Source organism: Athene cunicularia (assembly GCF_003259725.1).
Source record: "Athene cunicularia isolate RWA chromosome 3 unlocalized genomic scaffold, athCun1 chr3_part1, whole genome shotgun sequence".
Lineage (NCBI taxonomy): Eukaryota > Metazoa > Chordata > Aves > Strigiformes > Strigidae > Athene > Athene cunicularia.
The window spans coordinates 79,388,627-79,411,485 of NW_020799097.1; the positions used below are offsets into that span (position 1 = coordinate 79,388,627).

A 22,859-nucleotide genomic window follows, 5' to 3' on the forward strand; every position below is an offset into this window, starting at 1 on the left:
TAAAACGCATGTCTGTCTCTTGTGCAAAGGTGCAGAAGCCCCGCACGTCTTGTCTCTGTTGCTTGCATATGGGCTTCTGCATGTAAGATGGATTTGTGCTTCAGGCTGCCACTCCAGTTGGTTGTGTGGGTGCAGCGTTCAGTAATGCTGGGTGGAGAAATTGCCAGAAATGTTGTCAGTAAAAACCAGAAGCAGCTCAGGGTTTTTTTTAAAAAAAAAAATATTTAAAAAAAAAAAAAAAAATTTTAAAAAAAAGACTCTCCACCTTTGTTTGGTAATTTTCAGTGACAAGTGCCCTTTATGTTTGCAATGTGGCTGATTTGTTACCATAACCTGTTGAAGGACTTGAAAGTGTAATCTTCTTTCCAAAGTTGATCTAGCCAAGATTCTTGGGGTTTCCATATTATCTTGCCTGGTTCAAAGTTGAATTGTTGACTTTGCTATTTAAGCAGAATGCTGTAAAGGTGATAAGGCCTGAGATGAGGTCTAACACCTCTCTTTTCTCATCTTTCTGTTTGTGAGCAAAGGATGTACCAGATGGCACCAGAAAGCTACTGTTACCAGGTTTGCATCCTTTCTCCCAGGAATGGGTAATTGAATGGTCCAGAAATGCACCACCTCTTGTTGGCAGTTGCAAACACGGTGTTTTCCATGTAGTGGCAGCTTAGCCTCGATCTCCTCTCTCTCTTACCTTAAGTAATGTTATTATGTAAGAAAGAAACAAAGAAAAGCTGCACCTCTCATTTCTTCTTGCTTTAGAACAACTTGGAAACCAGAGTATTGGGTGCTCTCTGCCATCTTTACTAACTACACTTTGGGGAAAAATAAAATAAAAGCTTACGCAGCACTATGACAGAACTCTATCACCAGCCAAGAACAAACTACAACAATACACTATCATGGCATTATTTACAACATGATGGAACATTATGCATATAGTAAATTACATTTTAATACTTTTCCTCTTAAACTCTGATATATGTAAGCTTATGCTTTTAAAATTTTATTTATTTTGTTCAGTCCAATATATTTTCCTTTATGTATCTTAACTGAATAGGCAAGTATAGGAGGTGACAGTACTATTTGCCTATCTTTTCTATGTTTTTTAGAAGCCAAATTACTTTTCAAATTCATGATACATCACAGTATCCTGCTGTCCTTACTGACATTTATTTTATAGCACATACCTTTCCACAACAGAAGTACTAAGGGATTGTCAACTAGGCCTGTGCTCATATTGACATTGTCTTAGTAAGAGACTTTCTTGTGAGCTTTTTTTTGAGTTGATGGGGAAAAGAAGGGAGGGGAAATTTTGTAGCATTGCACGCCTTCGGAAGTCTGACAGTGCTCCTGATGGCACTGCTTCTGTTTGTTCCCACTAAACTTAGCAGGGCAATCTGCAGAGCAAAGAGCCAGGAAGAAGGTTCACAAGGGTAGACGAAAACTAAGACCCCCTTGTTGCTCTGTAGAACAGAAAGCTTGCCTGCTGTATTTATTTAGCAGCTGTGCAGAGGTTCCAGATTGGTGTGTGCAGAAGTTTATTAGAGGAGGGCTTGTTTGTTTGTGGGTTGGGGGTTTTTTGTTGTTTTTTTTAATATTAAGTCAATTTACAGCTACCTTGTGTGGTCTCTGTACCATAGCAGATGGGACTCATCCCCATGCAAAAGTTTCTGCTCTCCTGCTTATAAGGAGCAGCATGGCCTCTAGGAGCAGAAAAATCCCATGAAATGCAACTCTGTGTGGGCCCAGGTGCCAGAGATGCTTTTCATCCCAGAGAGCTGTTCAAATACCCCAAGGAATCAGAAGGAAGCAAGAGCATCCAAAGTGGTCCCCTTGGTTATCTATGCTACTCATCAGCCCCCCAGGTTCTCCCTGGACAGTCAGCAACAGTTTCTGCAAGGACCATAGTACTAAAGGCTGACTCCCTCCTAAAGAAGGGATTTGGAGGAAACAAAAGCTGGCAGAAGTGATGCTGAAGATGAAGAACATGCAAACTGCTGGGTTTATGAGACAGACCTTGTGGGAGTTACCTGCAGAGAAGCAAACTACCTCCACCACTCTCAGGATGGAAGTGCCCCACTTCTTCCCACCTGGTTCTGTTTTGCAAAGGGAAAATTCTGCTCTATGTTCAGATGGCCACTGCCATCTGGATGCTCTGTATAAATATTCACATGTGGAGTAGGTAGTTTCCTAGCATAATTCTAACTACTTAAGCATTATTTCTGTTAATCAAACCATCAAAATGTAATCCAGCTGAAGTCATGAGACTACACTCTATTGGGGTAATTGTTTTACTGCTATGAGTCATGACAAACGCAAGCCCTTTAATGTGTACACAATCAATATATACAACCACTCTGTTTAGTTTTTGACCTAGTTTAAATTAGTCTTACTAATGCAGGTTACCTACTTCTAACTGTATTCCTTTTATTTTATTTGCATTTCTGCTAGGTTAAAAGAAGACTGTAATGGTAGCTAGTCTCTACCCTACTTTTATGAATGTTATAATGTGTAGAGGACAACAAATGAGCTTCTCTACAGCTCATGTATGTCCTTACCTACCGTCAGTATTTCCATTAGAAATTAGTAACCTGTATCACTCACTGTGTTCTCCCCAAGGTATAACACACCAGGAACTGATACCAAAGCAACTATGAAAACCAAAACCAAGTACTGCAAACACTTCTAAAACCCATTCAGAATTAATTTTAAATACCTGGCAATAGTTGAAGATTGGAAAGATGTAAATTCATTTGAGTTTCCTTCACAGAAGCTGGGAGTAAAGACAAAGGTTCAGTCCCAAAACAAACAACACCCTTTTGTTTTTAATGCAACAAGTGAAAGTGGAGTGCCTTCTCTATTAAAATTATCACAGGATGTTTCCCAATATAAAAAACTATGTGCAACTTATGTACATACACAGTATTCCCATACACTGCTCTGACTGGCAATACTCAAAGCCAGTGCTATGATTACAACTGTTAGGTTTATAGAAGAGCACACTCAAGAGGAAATTAGGGATCTGGTAGCATTCTAGCTGAGGTAGGTTAAAACAGACCCGCTAATTAGAAAATCCTGCATGAGTTCATATGGTATTAAACAAAACTGAAAAATATAACACAGTATGTCTCTGCTATTCTTTAAGAAACCAAGATGAGCATATCACAGTTATTCCAATGTCTACAAGTTTACTAATACAATCCATTCCAGACTTTGAAGAAAGTACTGTTGCTTTCCCACTTAAAAGCTTACATTATTTTTTCCCCATCCACAGTTTTATTTCCTATTTCAGTCCTGACATCACTGAAAAGTCACTACTGTTGTGCAGGTGAGGTGGGCTACAGGAGGGTTGGTTGGTTACAGTCAGCGTGATGGCAGACTGCTTTTTGTCTGTGCAATACGCCAGGACCGTTTCATTCTGGGCTGCCTCCCCCTCCCCACAACAGCTGTGAGGTGGGATGACCCCAGGGAGGACCCTGGCCATTCTGCCACAGGGAAGCCTTGCCAGCACTCAGCACTACCTGAGTGATGTGCTCTGGCCAGAGACCAGAAGTGGCCCTGCAGCAGGATGCTTGAGGGCTAGCAGGCTGCCCAGAGGCAGGTCTGGGCTGTTTGTCCTGTGGCTGTGGTTTAATGCAAGGCAGTAAACTGGATTTTGGTTAGAATATTTGTTCTCACATTTAATAATTACACATCTGATAACAATATGCGTGTGTGTATACGTATGTTTGGAAAGGAAAATTTGTATAAGCAGCAGGATTTAAAAAAGAAAGTAAGTGGGATTTAAGTTTATGTTTTTCTTGTTTTATAGCACCACGCTTATGCAGGATTACGTGACAGTCTGAGATGTCATGGGCTCACACAGTCTGCTGCATCTTGTCCTTACACATTATCGCTGTACACACACACTTGCATATGTTAACTGGGTTCAGAGAAAAAGTACACATACACCAATCAATGTGTTTTCTGACAACAGCACACCAGTGACAGTGCCATGGCTGTGGGAAAAGTTCCCTGTCAGATTCCAATTGTCATGGGCAGCACCTGAAACAGCTGCTTGTTTTCATGGGAGACGCCAGACACAGGTAAGTCTTGGAAAAGATTTATGGCCCAATCCAGAAAAATTCTTAGAGATGGATTTCACATTAATGCTATGAATCTCTTTCGCTCAAGTGCTTCATCTAATCTAATAGAAAATTAAGGCTTCTGATCTCAAAGCTACATTGGAACTACAACTACCCAGGGTTTATCAGGATCAAAGCTAGAAATGGGATACTCTGCATGTGCCATATCTAAATAAAACACTTATCAGTTCAACTCAAAGGGGTCTCTCCTGCGCCATTTTTCAAAAATTGTGCTGATAACCACAATCAGATCTTGTGTATGTGATAGTCCCCATATCACACCTAAATAACAAACACTAAAATGTATCAAGGGTATTTTTCTCTCTGCTTTCCATATCTGAATCCTGCATGTATCACAGTGTTAGCTAAAATGAGTGCAACTATTACATGACAGTATTTGGAAACTAATCTTACTCTCATTGACGATAACAAGATAAATTCTGCCATTGAATTCTAGGGGAACATTATCCCATAGCTTACTGCAGTCTAGAGCCAGAAGGAATAATTAATGGTCATTTGAGCCCCTGAATGTAATGGACAACCAGGAATTCTTGAGCACACAACCTCCACTTCAGCTGTCAAAATACATGCTTTCTTGATGTAAGGACTTTGGCAAGGAAAACCAGTTCAGCTACTGGTAAATTGATCCAACAGCCACCGTCCTTCAGTCTTAATCTTACCCATTTTTTTCTGGCATCCATAATATCTTTTAAGCACAAATCCAGACATGAGAGAGAAAATACACCCATTTAAGCTTTTGTTTTATAAATGTATGTGTGTGTGTGTGTACATGTGTGTACATATGTATGAAATTCAGTGTAGATATGTTCAGGTACCCATCTGCAGCTGAGTGCCAGTTCAGTGGGTATGCTTGCTATGACTGTTAAATAAAAAATGGAGTGGCCTTGTTGTAACCAGCAGACTATTTGGTGATCAACATGCTGTACAATGTTTTAAGTCAGGGAAGAGAATGCTTTGTTACTGACTTACTGAAAAGTGCCAAATCACACTGAGAAATCTTACAGAATCCAGCACAGGGTTGGGCAGGGGCTTCATTAGTTGTTGGGCAACTTGGGCTGTTTTACACATTGTGGCACCTCCAGTCCCGTGTGCAGGGTCACCTGCGCAAAGAAGAAATAACATGTAGATTCAGAACTGGAACATCCTCAGCAGAAAGCATTTGTGAAGGCCAAGAGCAAGTAAATGACAGGGGAAGGGCCGTGGGACTTTGGGACCAGGTTTATGTCATCAAGAGTATTAATGAAGATGATATTGAGCCCCAGAAATAACCAAGACTCCTTCTCCCTCACCCCTCCTAACATCTTGGGGTCTAGAAGCCATATGTCCATATCTCTTGCCAAATCCAGACAGCAGTTGTAGGTCTCCAGCAGTGCTGCTTGCTAGATACAAGGTGGATGGCGCCATCATGTGAGGAACCCTGGGGTACTTCAGGACAGGGATCACACAGTGGAGCCCATATACTAAATATAAGCAAATCCTTTTACGTTTGCTGTCCTGGCAGGACAGAACGCAGGACATTTTAGTGCTTCTTGTATAACCTGACATTTCTACAAGGTCAAGGTTCCCACACAGATGTACCAGAGCACCACTCAACAGCAAACACAAGCTTAGTCTCAGAGTATCCCCCTGCTTCCTTGTTGGCGATGGTCTGCCTTAATTCAGTTGTGGTAAGAAGGTAATTTGTGAGTAAAAATCTGTGTTGAATATAGAAGTGAGGTTCCCGGAGAAGTGCCTGCATCTTTCACGTTGGTGCACCAAATACAATAAAGCTATGAAACATTCTTGAAAGATTTGGATGCCACCAGTAATGAATGCTAAATGTTCATGTACTGGTAAGGCCATACAAGGTTTCTGGTTTCAATCTGGGTGTTTTAAATGAGTGTTCCACCCTGACTGCATTGGTCCTGCTTGACCTAAGCTGACCTCCTTCAGTCCTCAGGCTCTTGTGTTTCCATAGGTTGTCCCTTATACTACATCCTGCTTCTAGCCATATGCATTTGTCTTGAAGTAAAAATGCATTAGATTTAAAGAGGACTCCTCCAAGAGAAGATCCTCTTGTGGCCAGAGAGCAATCTCCAAAATTCAGAAAGAGCCAGAGTGATGAACTGACTGGGTCTCCTCTGTTGCACAAATTCTCTGACCTATGTTGTCTTTGCTCTCCTTACCACTGTGCTGCTCACATTTCTGTCTCTTGCCAAAGTTAATGATCTCCAAACATAAGATCTAAGGAGGAATTAGGATACTCATGTTTTTTAGTCTAACTGGCAGAGGAAGCTTTAGCACCTTTCCGAGGGGATTGCTGCAGAAAAAATAGGTGTAGGAATTAGTGCATGTAGGTACTTTCACTTGGTTTTATGGCATTACTCCTCACATCTGTGAGGCAAGGCAGAAGGTCAGATGCAGTTTTCCAAAAAGCATTAGTAGCCTATGTGTCTGTCCAAGAAGGAAAGAGCTACTATCCATAGTGACTACCTACAGATGACATTAGCAGCCCCAGCAGCAATGCCTGGTAGGATACATTCTCCTTTAGATGAGAAGGGTAAGTGGGACTAAACTGCAGACCTACCTGGACGTTTCGATTGAGGCTCAGTGCAGGCATGAAGACACCTTCGATGTTTTCAAATGCAGGGGGCCCTTGCTGCTGCCCATTTATGTAAAAGGTCAGGTTGTGCTTGTTCAGATCCAGGAGAACACCAACGGTGGCACCTTTAGAAACTCCTCCTTCAGTCCTAAGGTACAAAGGGACCACACTGTTGGTGAAGGCAGGGTGCTACACCACCGCTGCTCTCTCTAAGACAAGGCAGTCTTACTAAGCAAAAGGAGAGCGGAGAAGCACTATGGAATGATTATCCCTGCAGCATTCCACAATGACTGATCCACACCTTTAACTGAAACATATGTACCACATTCATGGGAGCTTAATGGGGGGAACCTAAAGAGAAATTAGGTCCATGCCTACTCCAGCTGCAATCTAAGAGCTGAAAAGGGGTTCCAGAGCTAACAGGTCTCCTTGGCTGAGGACAGATGGGGAGGTGAGCAGGTCAGGTCAGTACTGAGCATGTGGGAGAGGAGTCCTGGAGACATCGCTCCTAAGATCATCCCTACTACAGTGAAGTGATGCACAGCAGGGAATGAAAAAGCAGAAAGCTGGTTTCCTAGGCATTCATTTCTAATCATTATGCCTGCTAACAGCTCAACAGTTAAGATTTCCAGTTTGAGTACTTACCTTGGCATCCCCTAAGGGGACCCAACTTTCCAGAGACCAGGGAACCACCAGAGGTACAACAGACACTGGTTTGGGGGAGGAAGGGAAGGTGGGGCTGGTCAGGAACAAGCACAGCTCCCTGACTGACAAGATGCTCAGATATAAGACTCGGAGTTGTCTCAAGTGTGCAGGCATGGTTATTAATACCAGCGATAATTGGTTGTGTCAGGAGCAGCTGCTGAGAGCTACTGTGGTATCAGAGCTTGGCAGGACAGACTTAGCCAGTCATTACATGCTTGAGTGATTTGACATTAATGCACTTTGATTTGGGGGTTAGTCAAACCCAGTATTACTTTAAAGAGCACTAAGCAAAAAAATCTGCTAGATATGCAGATTGGCCACAGGCACTGCTACTGTGCTAATATCATGGGGACTCTGCGATGGATTTGCAGCCTGACACAATTTGTTCAGGGTAAATCAGATTTCAAATAATTTGCAGTAGGAAAGGAAGCAGCTGTCTTGTCCCACGCACTCCCCTCAGGCACACAACATTCAGAAGATTAATGCAATTTTAACATAAAATTTATCACAATAGGTAGGCAAAACATCAAAGGGTGGGTGGGGAGGGGGGTGGAATCAAATATGATTAGGAAGAATATAGTGCAGGGTAAGAAATTTCGATCTTGTCCACTAGGTGTCATAAACCGGTTTCCTTTAGATTAAATGCAGAAGACGGCATTTCCTCTGAAGGTAAAGGGAGTTTAATCTGTGACATAATAGTGTAGAATACTATTCTGACTTCTCCATCTTAAACTCTTCAAACAATAACAGTATGGCTGAGAATCATGAATTGGCTCTGAGATGTGTTAGATTTCAAACTTCACCATTCTCAGGTTCCTTTTATTTTCTTTCTGGTCCTGTAAGCATTTATAGGGTTCTCTTTGAGCTCTTATCCAAAACCAGAAAGTAAATTACTTTCCAACAAAAGTTACAATGCTGACCTATCCTCAGTATCTCAGTATCTAGTCTGTTTTTATTAAAAGCACTCAATCATAAAACTCATGATGAAGTTGTGGGAAGCAAGAGTACTATGATCTAGAGCTATTTACAAATAGATTACATTATTTTTTTTCTCTGTTTAGGAACAGCTTTGATTGTAGGGCACCATGGTTTATATCCTGCAGTGTTTTAAAATAGATTTTATGACATCCTTTTAAATGACATTGATTCTCTTAGGGAAAGAGAAACAGCAACTTTGCCTTTTTGAGATTATTAGTCTTTCCTATATGATAAGCTAATTTGCTTCTTGTGGGCTAATTAGCTGTGTGCTGCACAGTGACATTGAGTGACTCCTCTGCAGCCCCCAGGGACAGCCCTGCTGAAGCAGGGAGGGATGCTACCTGCACAGCCCTGCCGAGGTGAGTGCAGGACCCATCTGAGGCTTCTCCAGGAGCCACAGGGGCACGGGGGCAGAGCAGAGGGATGGGGACCTCACCCTTCCTTCCTGCCACAAGTAGTGCAGGACTCCAGCAGGTAGATTGCCCCATTCTTCAGCCACCACCTCCCCACAGTGAGCAACCAGCCTTGGCAGGACAAAGCCAGGTCAGAGGCAAGCAGGAGCACCTTGCTGGGCTGCTACCAGGGAGACTGGACTTTTCCTGAGGCTGAACAGCTTCTCTTCCCTAGCATCCCATGATTTCATTAGGAACAGTACCCTGAGGACTCCAGAGCTTTTTTGGACTACTGTCATAGTCGCTTCCTTTAGGAGAAGAGGTGTGAGAGTCCAAGTTTCATGAGCAAACTTATGCGAGACATTTCCTCACTCTTCTGTACACCATTTAGGCAGTATTACAGGATAATTTTTCTAACAAAAGTCTTAGTTGCAATAGAAGAAGCCAGCTAGCTCAAGAGACTCAAATTGATGTTGCTCTCTCCTGGTACGCTTGTGTGGCAGCATGTAAAAAAGCTGCTGCTTTCCTGTAATGCATTTTTAAAACTATTTAATGACAATTATACCAGAGGCCCTGAGTAATCTGCAGGCCATGTAAAAGGAAAAGACAACTATTTGTTACAATACTTCTTCAACAAATACTTAGCTTTCATTAAATGATAATCCACCTTTGAAGATATGCACCACTCTTTCTTTATTTCAAGTAAATCACACTTCTCACACCTCTTTTCTCACAGTCCTGCACCTTTTTATTTTCACATGCAGTGGTAAGTCCTGAGTGTGGAAGTGCTGTGTGGAAGCCTGGAAGATCGGAGTACACATAGGGGAGTTTGGCTACTATGAACAATGTCACTACCTGTGTTATTCTGTTATTCTAAGATGTTTTCAGCAGCAGCTTGGACAATATGCAGAATAGGACTGTATGGATTGGCTTGAGAAATTAAGAACAGTAGTAAGCTCCACTTATTGAAAAATAAAGCTTGACAAGTTACGAACACTTCAATAAACTGAAGAATGTGTTTTACTCTCCATTAACAGTATTTTAATAATGAGCTTTACAGTAACTTAACAAATGTCTATTGTCAAGGACAGTATTTATCAGTCAATTATAACCTTTTTCTGAGATGAAAACCTGGCCTTGAGATCTCTGAAGTCAGGGAAGAGTCTCCCCTGATCACAAGGGTCTTTAAGACTACACTCCAAATTCCCTTGATTTTGACTTCCCACTATCTTTCAGCAGAAAATATTTCAGTGTGTCTCTTTCTTTACATAACCATGTAGTGGCTAGAGTACTGCCTACAGCACTAGATACTCCTGTTCTTGGGAACTTTGCCAAGGAACAGATCTATTGCAATGAATGCCAGTGCCTCTTAGCAACAGGCATACATCTCTGGTGTGAACTGATTATTTCCAGGAATAGGCTGAAAGCTACCTCACAAAGCTATATCCCTGCCCTAAAGTGTTTTCTTAACCAGTTTGCTCAACTGATTCTCAAAGGTTCCCTCTGGTTTTGATAGCTTTAGAGTCTTCTGTTCATGCTTTTTCTTCTAGCATTACAGAAGTCATGGTAGTTTTCAAGGATGTAGACAGGTCCAATTTTGCGTGCTGTGAGTGAAAGGAACAGGGAAGTACTCTAAACATGACAGATCCCATAAATAGGTCCTCCAAGCTCCACCTCATCTTATCCTTGAAGCTAACAATTTATTTATTTATTGTCCCAATTTATTCTCATGAAGATTATGAAGCATTAAATGATTACTAAGATAACACCACAATAACATTCAAGAGGCTAAAAGCTGACAATGAATTTCCTTTGGACTGTGATACTGTGCTGCCATGCACTTGTTTCCAGTGGGGAAAAACAACTAGGCAGCAATAACTGTTTCCACAAGACTATTAAGCTAATGAGTTAAAAAACTGACCTACTTGACTGTGACAGTTAAAAATACAATGCTTAGACCTAATTTCATCGAAGCGCATATGATTTCATAGAACTACATGTCATTTATGAGTGTATTTCACTTGAACAGACATTCCATGGGATCTATCCATGCCTTGGTTGTGCCTGCAAAGCCTTTGTGTGTTATCTAGTAAAACCTGGGAAACTATCATCAACGGAAAGCACTTTGTTCCCCTGTTTAAGCAGGATGATTGGAAATCCAAAGTGCTTCCATTGTTCATGCTTCCCAGAAAAAAAAGCTTTTGCTTAGCTCCTGTGATGCTTGTTGGGAGGAGCATGCTGAGGACCAAAATCATAAAATAGGTTTCTGAGACAGTAGTACACAGAATGGTTGCCAGCTTTTTTCCAGAAAACATAAGCTGTTTCACAGAGCATTAAAATTAATATAGCTTAACATTACTTCTGCCCAAATTGAATCAAGATGTTAAAGGGACAGAGAACATTTTGATATATTTATTATACTGATCTTATTTTACTCTACATGTCTTAGGACATGATCTAAGGTCTTCGGAGCCATGGAAATTATTCCAATTGACTTCAGATAGCTTTTGATCCAGCTACAAGATTCTTCCATCTGTCTGTAAGGAACTGCAATATCAAACTATGCTTCAAACAAAAATTCCCAGAAATTGCAGTATACTTACTTAAAATACAAGTATGCTTTAGAATATAATTGACTAATCAACAGGACACATTACAACCAGCTTTAGGATACAGTACATGTGGGCATGAACTTAACTCTTTAAGGAGATAATACCTGCATTTGAGCATTTTAAAAATCACTGCAAGCCTTTCTTTTAATCGTTTGGTATAACAAAAACAACACCTGAGCTAGTGAGTGTGGAAGACCTGCTGGGACTGTCAGTAGAAAACTGAATCAAAATTGATTCCTGCTCTGCCACAGACCCACTATAGTGACTTGGTCAGTCACTTCATTCATATATCAATCTCCCATCGTGATAGATTAGTTATACAAATACACCATTTTTTAAAATAAGCAAGGGATTTATGATCCTAAATCACACTCTTCAGTGGAGATCTGCTCCTGTAGTACCCAGCTGACCTTCAGCTAGGGCTGACCCTCTCACGGGACATGGAGGGAGAGCAGTGCAGTTCTGCTCTGGTGATACCCCAGGGAGCTTCAAGCGAAGTTGACCATGTCTCCCCTACACAGACCAGCATCACATCAAGGAAACAGCCAGCACTAGGCAGAGGTAACCATCACCAGCGCTGAAAGCCACACAACCATGTCAGCACAACACTGGATCTATGCTGATATGCATTGTCTCTGTGCGATCCATCCTTGGAGATAGATTCAGTTAGAACGCGTCTCCCCACCGCTCTGTTGTACAGAGCACACAGAGCCTCTGAGTGGTGGGAGAAAGAGGGGTTTGGTAATGATGGCTCAGGGGCATTCTGAAATCCTCCTTTGTGCAAGTCAGTTGTAAACTGGTTGAGACATTTTTCAAAGCTCTTCAGTACAATGGCTCAGTTGGATGGAAGCTGTCACTTAGCCCTCACTGCCAAAAAGCCCCTTATGTCCAGATCACCCGAGGTGTGACCTACAGCAATACCTTTAATCAGCTTTCAAGACTGGCAATAAACACCTGCATTTTGTACAGGCAATCACCAGTGCTTTGCCTAATTACTGTGCAACTCTGCAGTCAAGATTCCTCCTAAGAAAGAGAATCAACTACCTTTCTCCCTGTACTCCTCCAGCAATGAGAGAGAAATCCCGCATTCTAGTGCGCTGCACTCCTCTCTGCTGAGATGCTGTGGGTGGGACATGCTATAACAGTCTTAAATCACATCAGGGTGAATTTAGGCTGAATCTTAGGAAAAAATTGCTAACAGTGAGGATAACAAACACCAACACAGATTGCTAAGGTGCAATCACTGCCACTAGTGATTTTTAAGAAGGAATAAAACAACTGCATTTATCAGGGAGATGACCAGTGGCTTGCTGAGACCCCTGCCTCTGATGCAAAGCAGAAAAAACAATCAGTAATGAGAAAAGCATGCAAGCGGCGCTTACCGATTGGTGTGAGAATTGCAATGCATGAACCAGCTGCGGTTGTTGTCAACGTACATGGCCCATGCCTTGTCGTCCTTGCCTAGCATCATGTCCTTGACAACGTTAATCCTGGCAATACCAAAGGCTGGATCTGGATGGTTGTCATACCGGTCCACATGCAGTTCCCAGTAATGAATGCCCTTGGAGAAGGCTGCTGTGCCTAGAACAACTCGGTCATCGTAGCTGTTGCAGGTGGCAGTCTGGTTGTCATTCGACAGCACTATGTCTCTGTGAGCTGAGGAGGGGTCAAAGGTGAACCACGCCACTGTGGAAGGGGAAAAGGAAAGGCAGGAATATGGCAGAATGGGCTGTATTCAAGTATCATCTGCTTTACTTCAATTGGGAGAATGAAAGTCTGCCTTCCTAAAGACCCCACTACACCTTCAGGTAATAAAGACAATCTTTCCTGGTTACTGTAGGCAGCTACATATGATTGCTTTGAGCTGGTGCCCTGCTGTTTCTCAGCTCTTTCGTGCATTGCATTATCTGTGCTTGCTCCTCTGAACATAAGCTGCTATGGGCAGTGACTTTCTGTTCTCACACAGTAACAAGTCACTGACAAGACAAAGGCTTCTCCATGATATGGAAACTGCTCACACAGGTGAATTGGTTCAGGATCACCTTTAATGGAAATGAGTTCCACTGTGTCCATGATGGTTAGGACTGACTTCACTACTTTATCAAAGGGAGAAAAAAAAAAGGAAAAAAAAAACCCAAAAGCCAGAAAAAGCTCTTAAAGTATAAATATTGTATACTGGCCTATTTTGGCAACACAGCATAAAAGTTTAAGCAATAATAGCATGCATGTCTTGATTCATTACAATATCATTAAGAATGATGAACTTCTTGTAATGCCCACACAGATGTCAAGTATAATTACAGAGGAACAAGCATGAATTCCCATCTCTGTATTATCAAACCTTGCTGTGAAATTGAAGCAGTAGTGAAAAAAAGGCAAATTCCAAAGATATATGGAGAAGTGGAGACAGTGGCACAAAAATATCCCATGTGTTGCATAACTGCTTTTGTATACTAAAGCAAATAAGAATCTGTTAGACCTCAGACTTCTACAGACAAATAAAATTGCATGATTTGTAACCTGAAGTGTTACTGATAATGGAAAAACCCCAAAAATGCTAGGAGAGCCCAGTCCCTGTGCACACTCAGTTCCTGGCCTCTCCATGAAGCTGGTCTAAAATCTCTGCACCAGTAAGTGCCAAAGATATTAATGGGTATAAAGGGATGCAAGTGCCCTGCCACTGAGACCTGCAGCTTTTCTCTTAGAAACTGTCAAAAACCCAACTCACCATCTGATGTCTGTAAAATAACTGTCTTGCTGTAAGGACCAACTCCCGATGAGTTGAAAGCTTTGACTCTTGCATTATAGGTACTGTTGAAATGAAGGCCATCGATGGTGCAGAGAGTTTCCTTGCCAACATATACTTCCTAAACATTAAAAAAAAAAAAAAAAAAAAAAAAAACTTGTGATCACGTTAAGACTTCTAAATGTAAGCTACAAGCAACAGCTTCACATTGCTTCCCAGGATGTAGAAGTTACGCTGTTATAACACAGACAGCTACAGCAGTGGAGACATCAGGGATGGTTAGCAGTGGAGATACTAAGATGAAGATGAAACTGGAAGGGTACAGCAATAAAGGGCAACACAGAAAGATCTTAATTTTTATCCTCTTTTCTTAAACATCTACTCCAAAACACTTTTGGATAGTAGTCCCAACATCTGACCCACCACAGCCATTCTCATGGCCATTTATGTAGGATCAAAAAAGGGTATGAGAAAGAATAAAAACCCGAAGTAAACACAGTTTTATTCTGTTGGAAAGATTGTCGCATGCCTGTGTGAAAATATAATTTTGAAACCTGCAAATACAGAGCCAGAAGAAACTGATCTCCCAAAGATTAGACTTGCATGCATCATATTATGAAACAGCAACTAGATAACAGAGACATCATAAAAGTCTGCAAAGATTTATTAAACAGCAAGCACTTGTGTAATGTGAAATATTTCAGCAGGAGGAACATCCAGGCAGACTAATGAAAAGGATCAGATTATACAGTCTATGATGAACAGAGAAACCTAGAAACACATGTTGTTGGAAAACTGAACAGAAAATGACAGAAAAGGAAAAAAATCCTGTCTTGGCAGCAAGTTGAAAGCCACGATTGCTTTCCACCTCCGACTTCTCTGATTCTGTGAAATCCATAGATCTGTGGTAGCAAAGGCCCCAAAGAGCTTAAGGATGTAACTAAGCAGCCCACTCAGGCCCCAGTTCAGTTAAGACTTTAGTATATGCCTAAGAGTAGCCCTGTTCATTAAGGCTCTTTGATATGAACCTAAAGTGAATTAAGTATGTGATGAATAAGAAATGGATTCCTTAAAGTTACAGCAGGTCATATATTTGTCCACTTTGCTACCATGGCAGCTGCCACAAATAACAAAATCTCTTGGGTCCTGAGTTAGCTGATGATCTTTCATGAAGAGAAAGAAGAGTTTTAATAGAATAGCTTAATTTATCTCCATGTTATAACATATGCTGTCATGCAAAAAGTTGTATTTGTAGAACAACTTTTACATTTTTTAATCCATTTCATATTTTTACCACTGTTCACTGCTTGTGTTTATTCAGATTGATGCTCTCTGCTATGATGGGAGACAAAAAACATTCTTTAAATCCAGCCATCAAATACTGATAAAGTGTAATCAGTGTTATTGCTTTCAGATACATAAGTCTTCATGAAAAGGGTCAGAAAACTCTTACTGAAATGGCATTGCTGAAGAGCCTGCAGTTTATCTTTCAGTGAGTAAAACTGAGGGCATGTCTACCACAGCAAGAAAAGTGTTCCCCTGAGAAGCTGTCACCCTAGATTTTTAAGGTTTTAGACTGGTTTGTAACTTTTTCAATCCAAAATCTTGACATGGCAGTGCTGGCAGTCCTAAAACCTTTGCCAGTTACAAACCTCCACACACAAATGGGCTTGGATATACACCATCTGAAATTTTGCTTATTCACAAGTATTTATTTAGATGTGAAAAGCACTTGAAAAGGTTTATCCAAGACACTGGGATTCATAAACACCTTGCTCCTAACTCTTCATTCATCACACACTGATAAAATTCTAATATTAACTATATAGGCACCTCCCAGCCGCTGTTCACAAAGCTGCTTTTCACACTTTCAGTAGTGGAGACCACCCTCTTCAAACCCATGTGAAATGGTACTTGGATCAAGGAACTGAGGAGACCGTCCAGAAACACAGTGTCCCCTTCAAAATGCCCTGCCAATATCGCTGTCTCTTCTAAGAAGGGGCATCCAAATCAGGTGCCTTTGCTGGCTATGGGTGTAGCAGTCTGGCACAGGGAAGCAGTTAGGTGGAACTGTGCCAGGCCATTTTCAGCTTGAGAAACCTTTAGGTTTCCAGTGAGGAGCCAGTTTGCAGCTCCTGAAGACATGCTGTCACATGTTTTTGGCAAAATTCCCCATTTTTGAAGAGAGCAGCTGTACTCCACACCAGATGCTTTCGAGGCACTAGTCCCTAGAAATGTACTGGGCCAGCCTGGTCCTGGAGCGACGGGAGCATAAAGCCTGCCCGAGGAGGAAGGGACACAGCTTCCAGCAGGACATGGCTGGCAAAAAGCTGACTGAAGTATTTCTGTAGTTTGTTTATTGGGATATGAAGAAAAGGGATGGGAGTCTATAAGTATCCCTCACCTGGAGCCAGGAGCAAGCAGTTGTGGCATCACCCTGTGGGTCTGGAAGGACAGCACTTGGGATGCCTTCCCATACTTACCAACCCCACTGCAGTGTGTCTGCGGAAAGCTTCCACCAACCTGGTCTCATTCACTGCCAGAGAAAAGATCTAGAAATCCCGTATTTTTATGCAGGATCCCATTTTTACTCAGAAAAACAGAAAAAAATGAGTTGCATTTCTGGACCAAGAATCTCAGCTGTTGAAACCAGGTGCTATGGACAGATGAAAGTAGGGGCTTCAAAGAAATCTCTGGTTTGTGGAACGAACCACTTTCAGCTCCTGTAGGCTAATATAGGATTTTCTGCTCTGGTACACTCCAGGGGGACGCCAAGGCCTTCTTTGCCAGAGCCCTAAGAATAACCTCAACCAAACCATACCCAAGCTGGGGGTCCTTCTACTAAGCAGCATTGCACTGTTTTCTACAGCCATGCCATGGAAGCAGCGATGTTTTGACAAGCCGTATCTTCCCTACCCCCTCTTCCCACCCTTGGACAGACACAAATCCATTATCTTGAGGAAACTCACATACAAAGAAACACAAATAAATGCTGAATGAAATTCTCACTCGGAATTGGCCACCATCTCCATCATCAAGTTCCAAGATATAACCCTCCACTGGGTTGTGGCTCAAAGGCGGCATCCTCCAGGCCAATGTCACACTGTTGTTTCTGGTGCAACACTTCTCCAGCTGCAGTAATGGGACGGGTGGCACTGTAACAGGAACTGGGTACAGATTAGTGTAACTCTGCCCTACCCCATTAGTCTGTGCCATGAGCAGTATGGGGACCTCTCACCTCCTTCCCCTTGCAGGGGAGTCAATATCCGTTAGGAAAAGGGCCCATTCCTTCCTTGAAACAAAAGGCAATAAAAATGTTATAACAAAATGTCATTATTTGGTTAGACAAATCATTTGGCTGAAATACATAAACAGCGACATATCTGGACATGCTTCTGGTGCCTTGTAAGAACTACAGTCTGGAGACCTCACGTCTGGTTTCCTTCTCAGGGGTCACTGGCTAGAGGAGTTTTTTCTCAAGTTAGAGCACTTTGACCCTGTTGTCCCCAAAAGAAGAGAGGGAGAAGCAGTGGCAGGGGGTGTTTCAGGCCACAGGGTGGCATGGCAGATGCAGTGCTGCCAGGAAAACCAGCTCACTGATGAAGAATTGGGTTATTAACCGGCAGTGCAGCCACTCCTCCCAGAAAAGCAGCGAGATAGAGCCTGAACTCCACCGACAACAGGAAAACATTTCTTCACAATAGGGTTGGTGGGTTTTTAATATAACACACCCCTACCATTTTTCATCAAAACCACCTTGGATATGTGATCTTTATGGCAGCCATAATTAGAATAAACTGTTGAAGAAAAATTGTTCCATTTGAAAATTTTATGTAAATCATTTGGTTGAGGTAGTAAAAGGAACTTCTGCACCACAGGAGACTGCTTATGGCTCTCTCCTCCCAGAAATTACAGGTGGGAAGTTACCTACCAACATGCCTTTTTAGTGACTCACTCAGGAGAAACATCAAGAGACTGTTGAACAGACCAGCATCTTAAAAATAAAAATAAACCGAATAAAACATTCAGCCACGCCTCTGTGAGAAAGAAGCCTCCAGCACATCTTCTCTGCTAAACACAACTAAATTCCCCCCGTTCATTCTTTGCTGGAAATTATGAAGTGAAAATTCGGTCTTCTGCAGAGATCTGGCACATATCTTACGCACTGTTGAAATCACACAGTTTAAGTGGGATGTAAGTGATGCAAAAACCCTGCCTGGTCTTCTGCCCAAGGCTGAATTTCACCATTCAGGATCATTTCTGCAGAGCTCGACCGTGTCTTACAAGGAGCTGAGTGCTCTGAGAATTCATTGACTTAGCTCTTAACACTGTCAGTTTGCTCTTCTTTTATCTACTATGCTTTGAGCCTCTAGTTTATTTTCCTCCCTCTGTCTGCGTGAGAGCTAAGCCCTTGAGCTGTTCCTTTCGTCCTATTTTACCTCTCCAGATTAAAAAGACTGTTTGTGTTTTGTGTACTAAGCAGTCTGTGGGAAAATGGACACTACTGTGTAACGGGTCTAAGGCTTCACCCCCACTTTGGAAGTGACATGAAAGTTAACATCACACTTGTGATAAACGGTGCAGAAGCTACCATGGCTTTCTGCTGGCATTATCCATCACCGCAGTGAACACAGATGGTTGGTAGCCCAGAAGAATGACTGTGGTCTAAAACAAAAGAGCTTTATAAATTAGCTCTTGAAGGTTTTTCTGTGAAAAGAGAAGAAAAAGCCTTGTTCCTATTCCTTGATATTTAAGAATGATTCAGAGGGTGTCATAAATAAAAACCTTCTTGTTTTTTCACATGGAAAGTTCAGACTTTTCTCTAGGAGACACTGTGTCTGGAGAAGTAGCAGAAATGCGACAAGAGTCAAAAACCTGAAAACGAGTAATTCAGGGATAATGGGATGTTTTAAGTGAAACATTTTAAGTTTAGGGTTCTGTCGGCATTTGTTAGCCTGTGTATTTCCAGTGATTGATGCGCCTGGGAGAAGATAGGGCTGTATCAGTCATCCACACTCCTGCCACTCTAGCTAAAGGGTTAGCCCTCCAGGAGGCATTCACTGGGTCCTCCCCACTTCTGAGACTTTCCCTGGCAAAACTGGAGGAAGTCCTAAATCCTGAAGTTTATAAAGTGCAAAATAGACAACACCCACTCACCACTGACCTCTCCAACCCCCTGCAAAAATCCAGGAACACTGACAGTAGGCTTTCAGGGACTGTTCACATAATGCAGTGTGGAAAAAAAGAGTGGAATTTTTGAGGGAGGGTAAGTGGTTTAAAAGTCCTTACTCATTATGTAGACAAGAAGGCCATCTGGGATTAGAATATGTTTTCATACAGTAAAGTGCTGTTGCTTCCACTTTGTAGGGGCAGTATGGATTCTGGCCCTACATGTGAGAGTCACACATACTATGGGGAAGTGCCTGGGCTTCTTTACTGTGTCACAGGACATTTAAGTTTTTGTGAGTAATCCTTATCAGCCTCCACCTCCCTTTGGGCCAGCCTGTGGCTTGAACTGCACAAACTACAGTAGCTGAAGGAGAGGTAAGAAGCTCCCACCAAGCAGATGTGCAACTCTGCTGGATGACGCTCACTGTTCCTGCCCTCCTCCCCTGAACACAGGCAGAGATCTGTCTTAATCTCAGATTCTCTCTGGGAGCAGAAAAGATGAACACTGGTTGTAAAAGTCATAGGAAAGTGTGAGCTGAGTTGAATAATCAGGGCACTGGGATTACTTCATAGTGAAAAGCAATGGGACAGGACTAAGAAAAGAAAAATATAGGCTGTGTCAGGAAAAAAAAAGAAGATTCAGATGTTAAATTACAGTGTTGTCCCACTTCTTGTTCAACTTAAAGGCCTCTAGAGAGTTTTTAAAGGAAAAGATTAAAAATATAAAAGGAGAAATGATACTGCATTGGCACTGCAAGATCTATTAATGAGTCTGAATGATGTCCTGCTATTTTAAAAGTGCTCCATGCAGGTCACACTAAGCTGAAAAATGTGATACTGATATCTCATGTCAACTCAGCAGTTTCAAGGATGCATTGCTCAATGTATCTCACAGCTGATCTCCTCTCAGAGTAGAGCTGATCTAAGATGTTGTCTGTTATTTATCCTCTTGACAAGCAAGTTGTGCAATGATGCCCTCCACCTTCCCAGATTAATTTTTAAAGGACTAAATGCAGTGAAAGAATGGGACCCTCAGAAACATGAAAATTTTGACTTCCTCCAAAACTGCACTATGGCCCTGTAATAGCCTGAGTCACTGCTGTAGCAAGTGCCTTACAGTCTTTTCAAGAGAGAAGGAAAGACCACAAGCAAAGACCTGGGTCCACGATACAGAGTAGACAGAACCAGGGACAAAGCCTACAATGTTCTTTCATTATCAGGGCTGTGCAGCTCATGGCTGGAGAAGCAGAGATTTGTGGCAGGAGATGTGTCTGGGGAATCTTCATGTATGGGTTTGCAGTGAGGGAAGGAGTCACTCCTCACAATGAGAAGGGGCGTATGAGTATTCAGAGGTGGTACAGAAAAGTAGAGAGTAGCTATAGTCTTTCCTTTTTTTTGTACCAAGTGTCCATTTTACAACAAACCAATATCACATGACAGTTCCAGCTGATTGAACAAAACAAACCTAGAAAACCTATTTGCCTGTGCCCACAGTTTGAACTGAGAAAATGTGATGTACACATTGAGCCAGTCATCAAAGAGGACAGGAATTTTGTACCGAGGCACTCAGAAAAAGCAATAGAGAGAAGAAAACATGAACAGAAGAAAGGGATCTGGGAAAGCTCAAAACTCTAGCAATTACTAGAGCTGTGCGTGTGTCTCAGCAGGTCAGCTAGCCTGGGGACATGGGACTCTTGCCAAAGGGCTATCAGTGAGGTCCTTTGATCAACATGAATGTTTAAGCATTACTTCTGCACCTATCACATTTCTGCACATTTAATTTGTTACCAAATTGCTTTTTCTTTCTGCAAAAAGAAAAAACAACCCCTGATCTTTATTTCTTGAGTTGAGGTTTAGATAGGGGCTTACAGAGAGTCCACCAGTAAGGTACATGAACGAGTCATGAAAGCAATTGTAATGTGATTTGTTCTCATTTTCATTCTTCTTTGTCTAACACAGTGAATCAATGTTTACTTACAAGCGTGCTTTCACTCTAAATGACCCATGCAAGCTCACTGAGGTTGAATGAGGCCAGAGTTTGAAAAAAAATATAGAAATTCAGTCATGCACTAAGCATCGATAACAATAGTACAGACCTTACATAGCAAAGCTTTTGGAACAAAACAGCTTGCAGTTGGAAAAGCCACACTGGCCCTATTCTCCTAGGTTTCCCCAAAACTCCCTTTACAGATTGTCTCTGATGTCTTTAATGCACCTACACTTGTCAGATCAACCAATATGGTGACTTACTAACACTCCCTTCAACAATGACATCTGTCAAAGATTGATGACTTGTTGGTGTGCTGGGGTAGGTAGAATTGGAAAGGAGCAGATGTGAAGAGACATGCAGATTTTTCTTTGTGAAACTGGAGGCTCAGAAAGATACAAATTCTGATGGTGATAAAGAGCAAAACATCACCCTGCAACACCAGCTTCTCCTCAAAGTCAGCAAAGTGATGTTCCCAGTAAGTCTGGGTGCTTGCAGCTGAAAGGCTGAGCTGATTACTCTGTGGTACCTGTATTTCTAGATGCAAGACCATTATGCATGAGAAGATAATCAGAGCTGGTTGAGGTTGTAGAGGTAAAATTTCAGAAAAAAAAAAAAGCACCAAAGTGTCAGAGTGAGCAGTTCAAATGCAAATAGATTTGCTGTCATAAACTGAAAAATATAAGTATACCTCTATATACTAAACAATCCTCAATACCTATGAATATTAGCTGGGGACCAGTCAGTGGCTTGTTCTGCTTAGGCACACAGAGGCATGAAATGCTGGGGTTTCAACCCCAAGCCCCAAATTAAGGGTGACATATTGGTGATTCCCACAGCCCTTCACAAAGGGGGGGTGAGTTTACCTTTAAGCTTCCCTCCAGGGTGCAGCCGGCCTTGCAGGGAGAGCCATTGGGTAAATGAGCCCCAGGTGTCCCACATTAAGTAAACAAAGGTCAGGTGTCCCACTTAGGGATAAAAGCTGGGACCACTTGCAGGCAGGGGCAGTGTCTGTCTGTGAGGTGGATGAACTTTGCAGAGTTCCCCGTTGGGGAAGGAGCTCCTGCCTCCCTGGAACTGGGCTCCAGTCAGGTCTGGCTTCTGTAAACACAGGCTGTGTAGAGATTCAGTATGTGGCTTCCTTGGTCTTATGTATTTGGCTTGTTGACTCAATTGTCTCTGGTCCCTTCTATGGGAGACTGCATTTCACCATTTATTCCACCCATTATTGGTTGTGTGGTGTCATTCGTGGGGTCAGTGGGATTGATGTTGTTTATGTATAATCTGACTGATTTGTTTGTATCCCCAGTGCTCACCCATGTACTGACCCTATTGTATCAAATAGAATTTGGTTATTGGTTCATCTTCATACTGGCTGTGTCCTTTATGCTAGGCCTAATAATTGGCGAAACAAGGCACAAGAGGGAATAATGCCATTCCATATGCACCTTCAGGAACGGTGGCCAGGTTAACACCATTTCCACCATTCCTTGCATTGTGCAAGGTCATGCTAGCTGTACTGACCAACCTGATGGGACGTGCAA

At 42.1% G+C, this 22,859-nt stretch overlaps 1 protein-coding gene across 2 annotated transcripts in view; it reads right to left on the reverse strand.

Annotated features, from left to right (window-relative positions):
• Window positions 1-233: 233 nt before the first annotated feature.
• TRIM67 (tripartite motif containing 67) overlaps window positions 234-22,859 on the reverse strand; it is a 38,508-nt gene continuing 15,882 nt past the window's right edge. Inside the window, exons 6-10 of one of the 2 annotated variants that reach the window (XM_026845009.1) lie at window positions 17,169-17,326; window positions 14,142-14,280; window positions 12,796-13,099; window positions 6,712-6,874; window positions 234-5,245 (exon numbers count right to left, since the gene is read on the reverse strand). In XM_026845009.1, the coding sequence (XP_026700810.1) occupies window positions 5,180-5,245; window positions 6,712-6,874; window positions 12,796-13,099; window positions 14,142-14,280; window positions 17,169-17,326 (830 nt within the window). In that variant the 3' untranslated portion in view covers window positions 234-5,179. The remainder of the gene's footprint in view (window positions 5,246-6,711; window positions 6,875-12,795; window positions 13,100-14,141; window positions 14,281-17,168; window positions 17,327-22,859) is intronic. The other variant, XM_026845010.1, reaches the window with a different exon arrangement.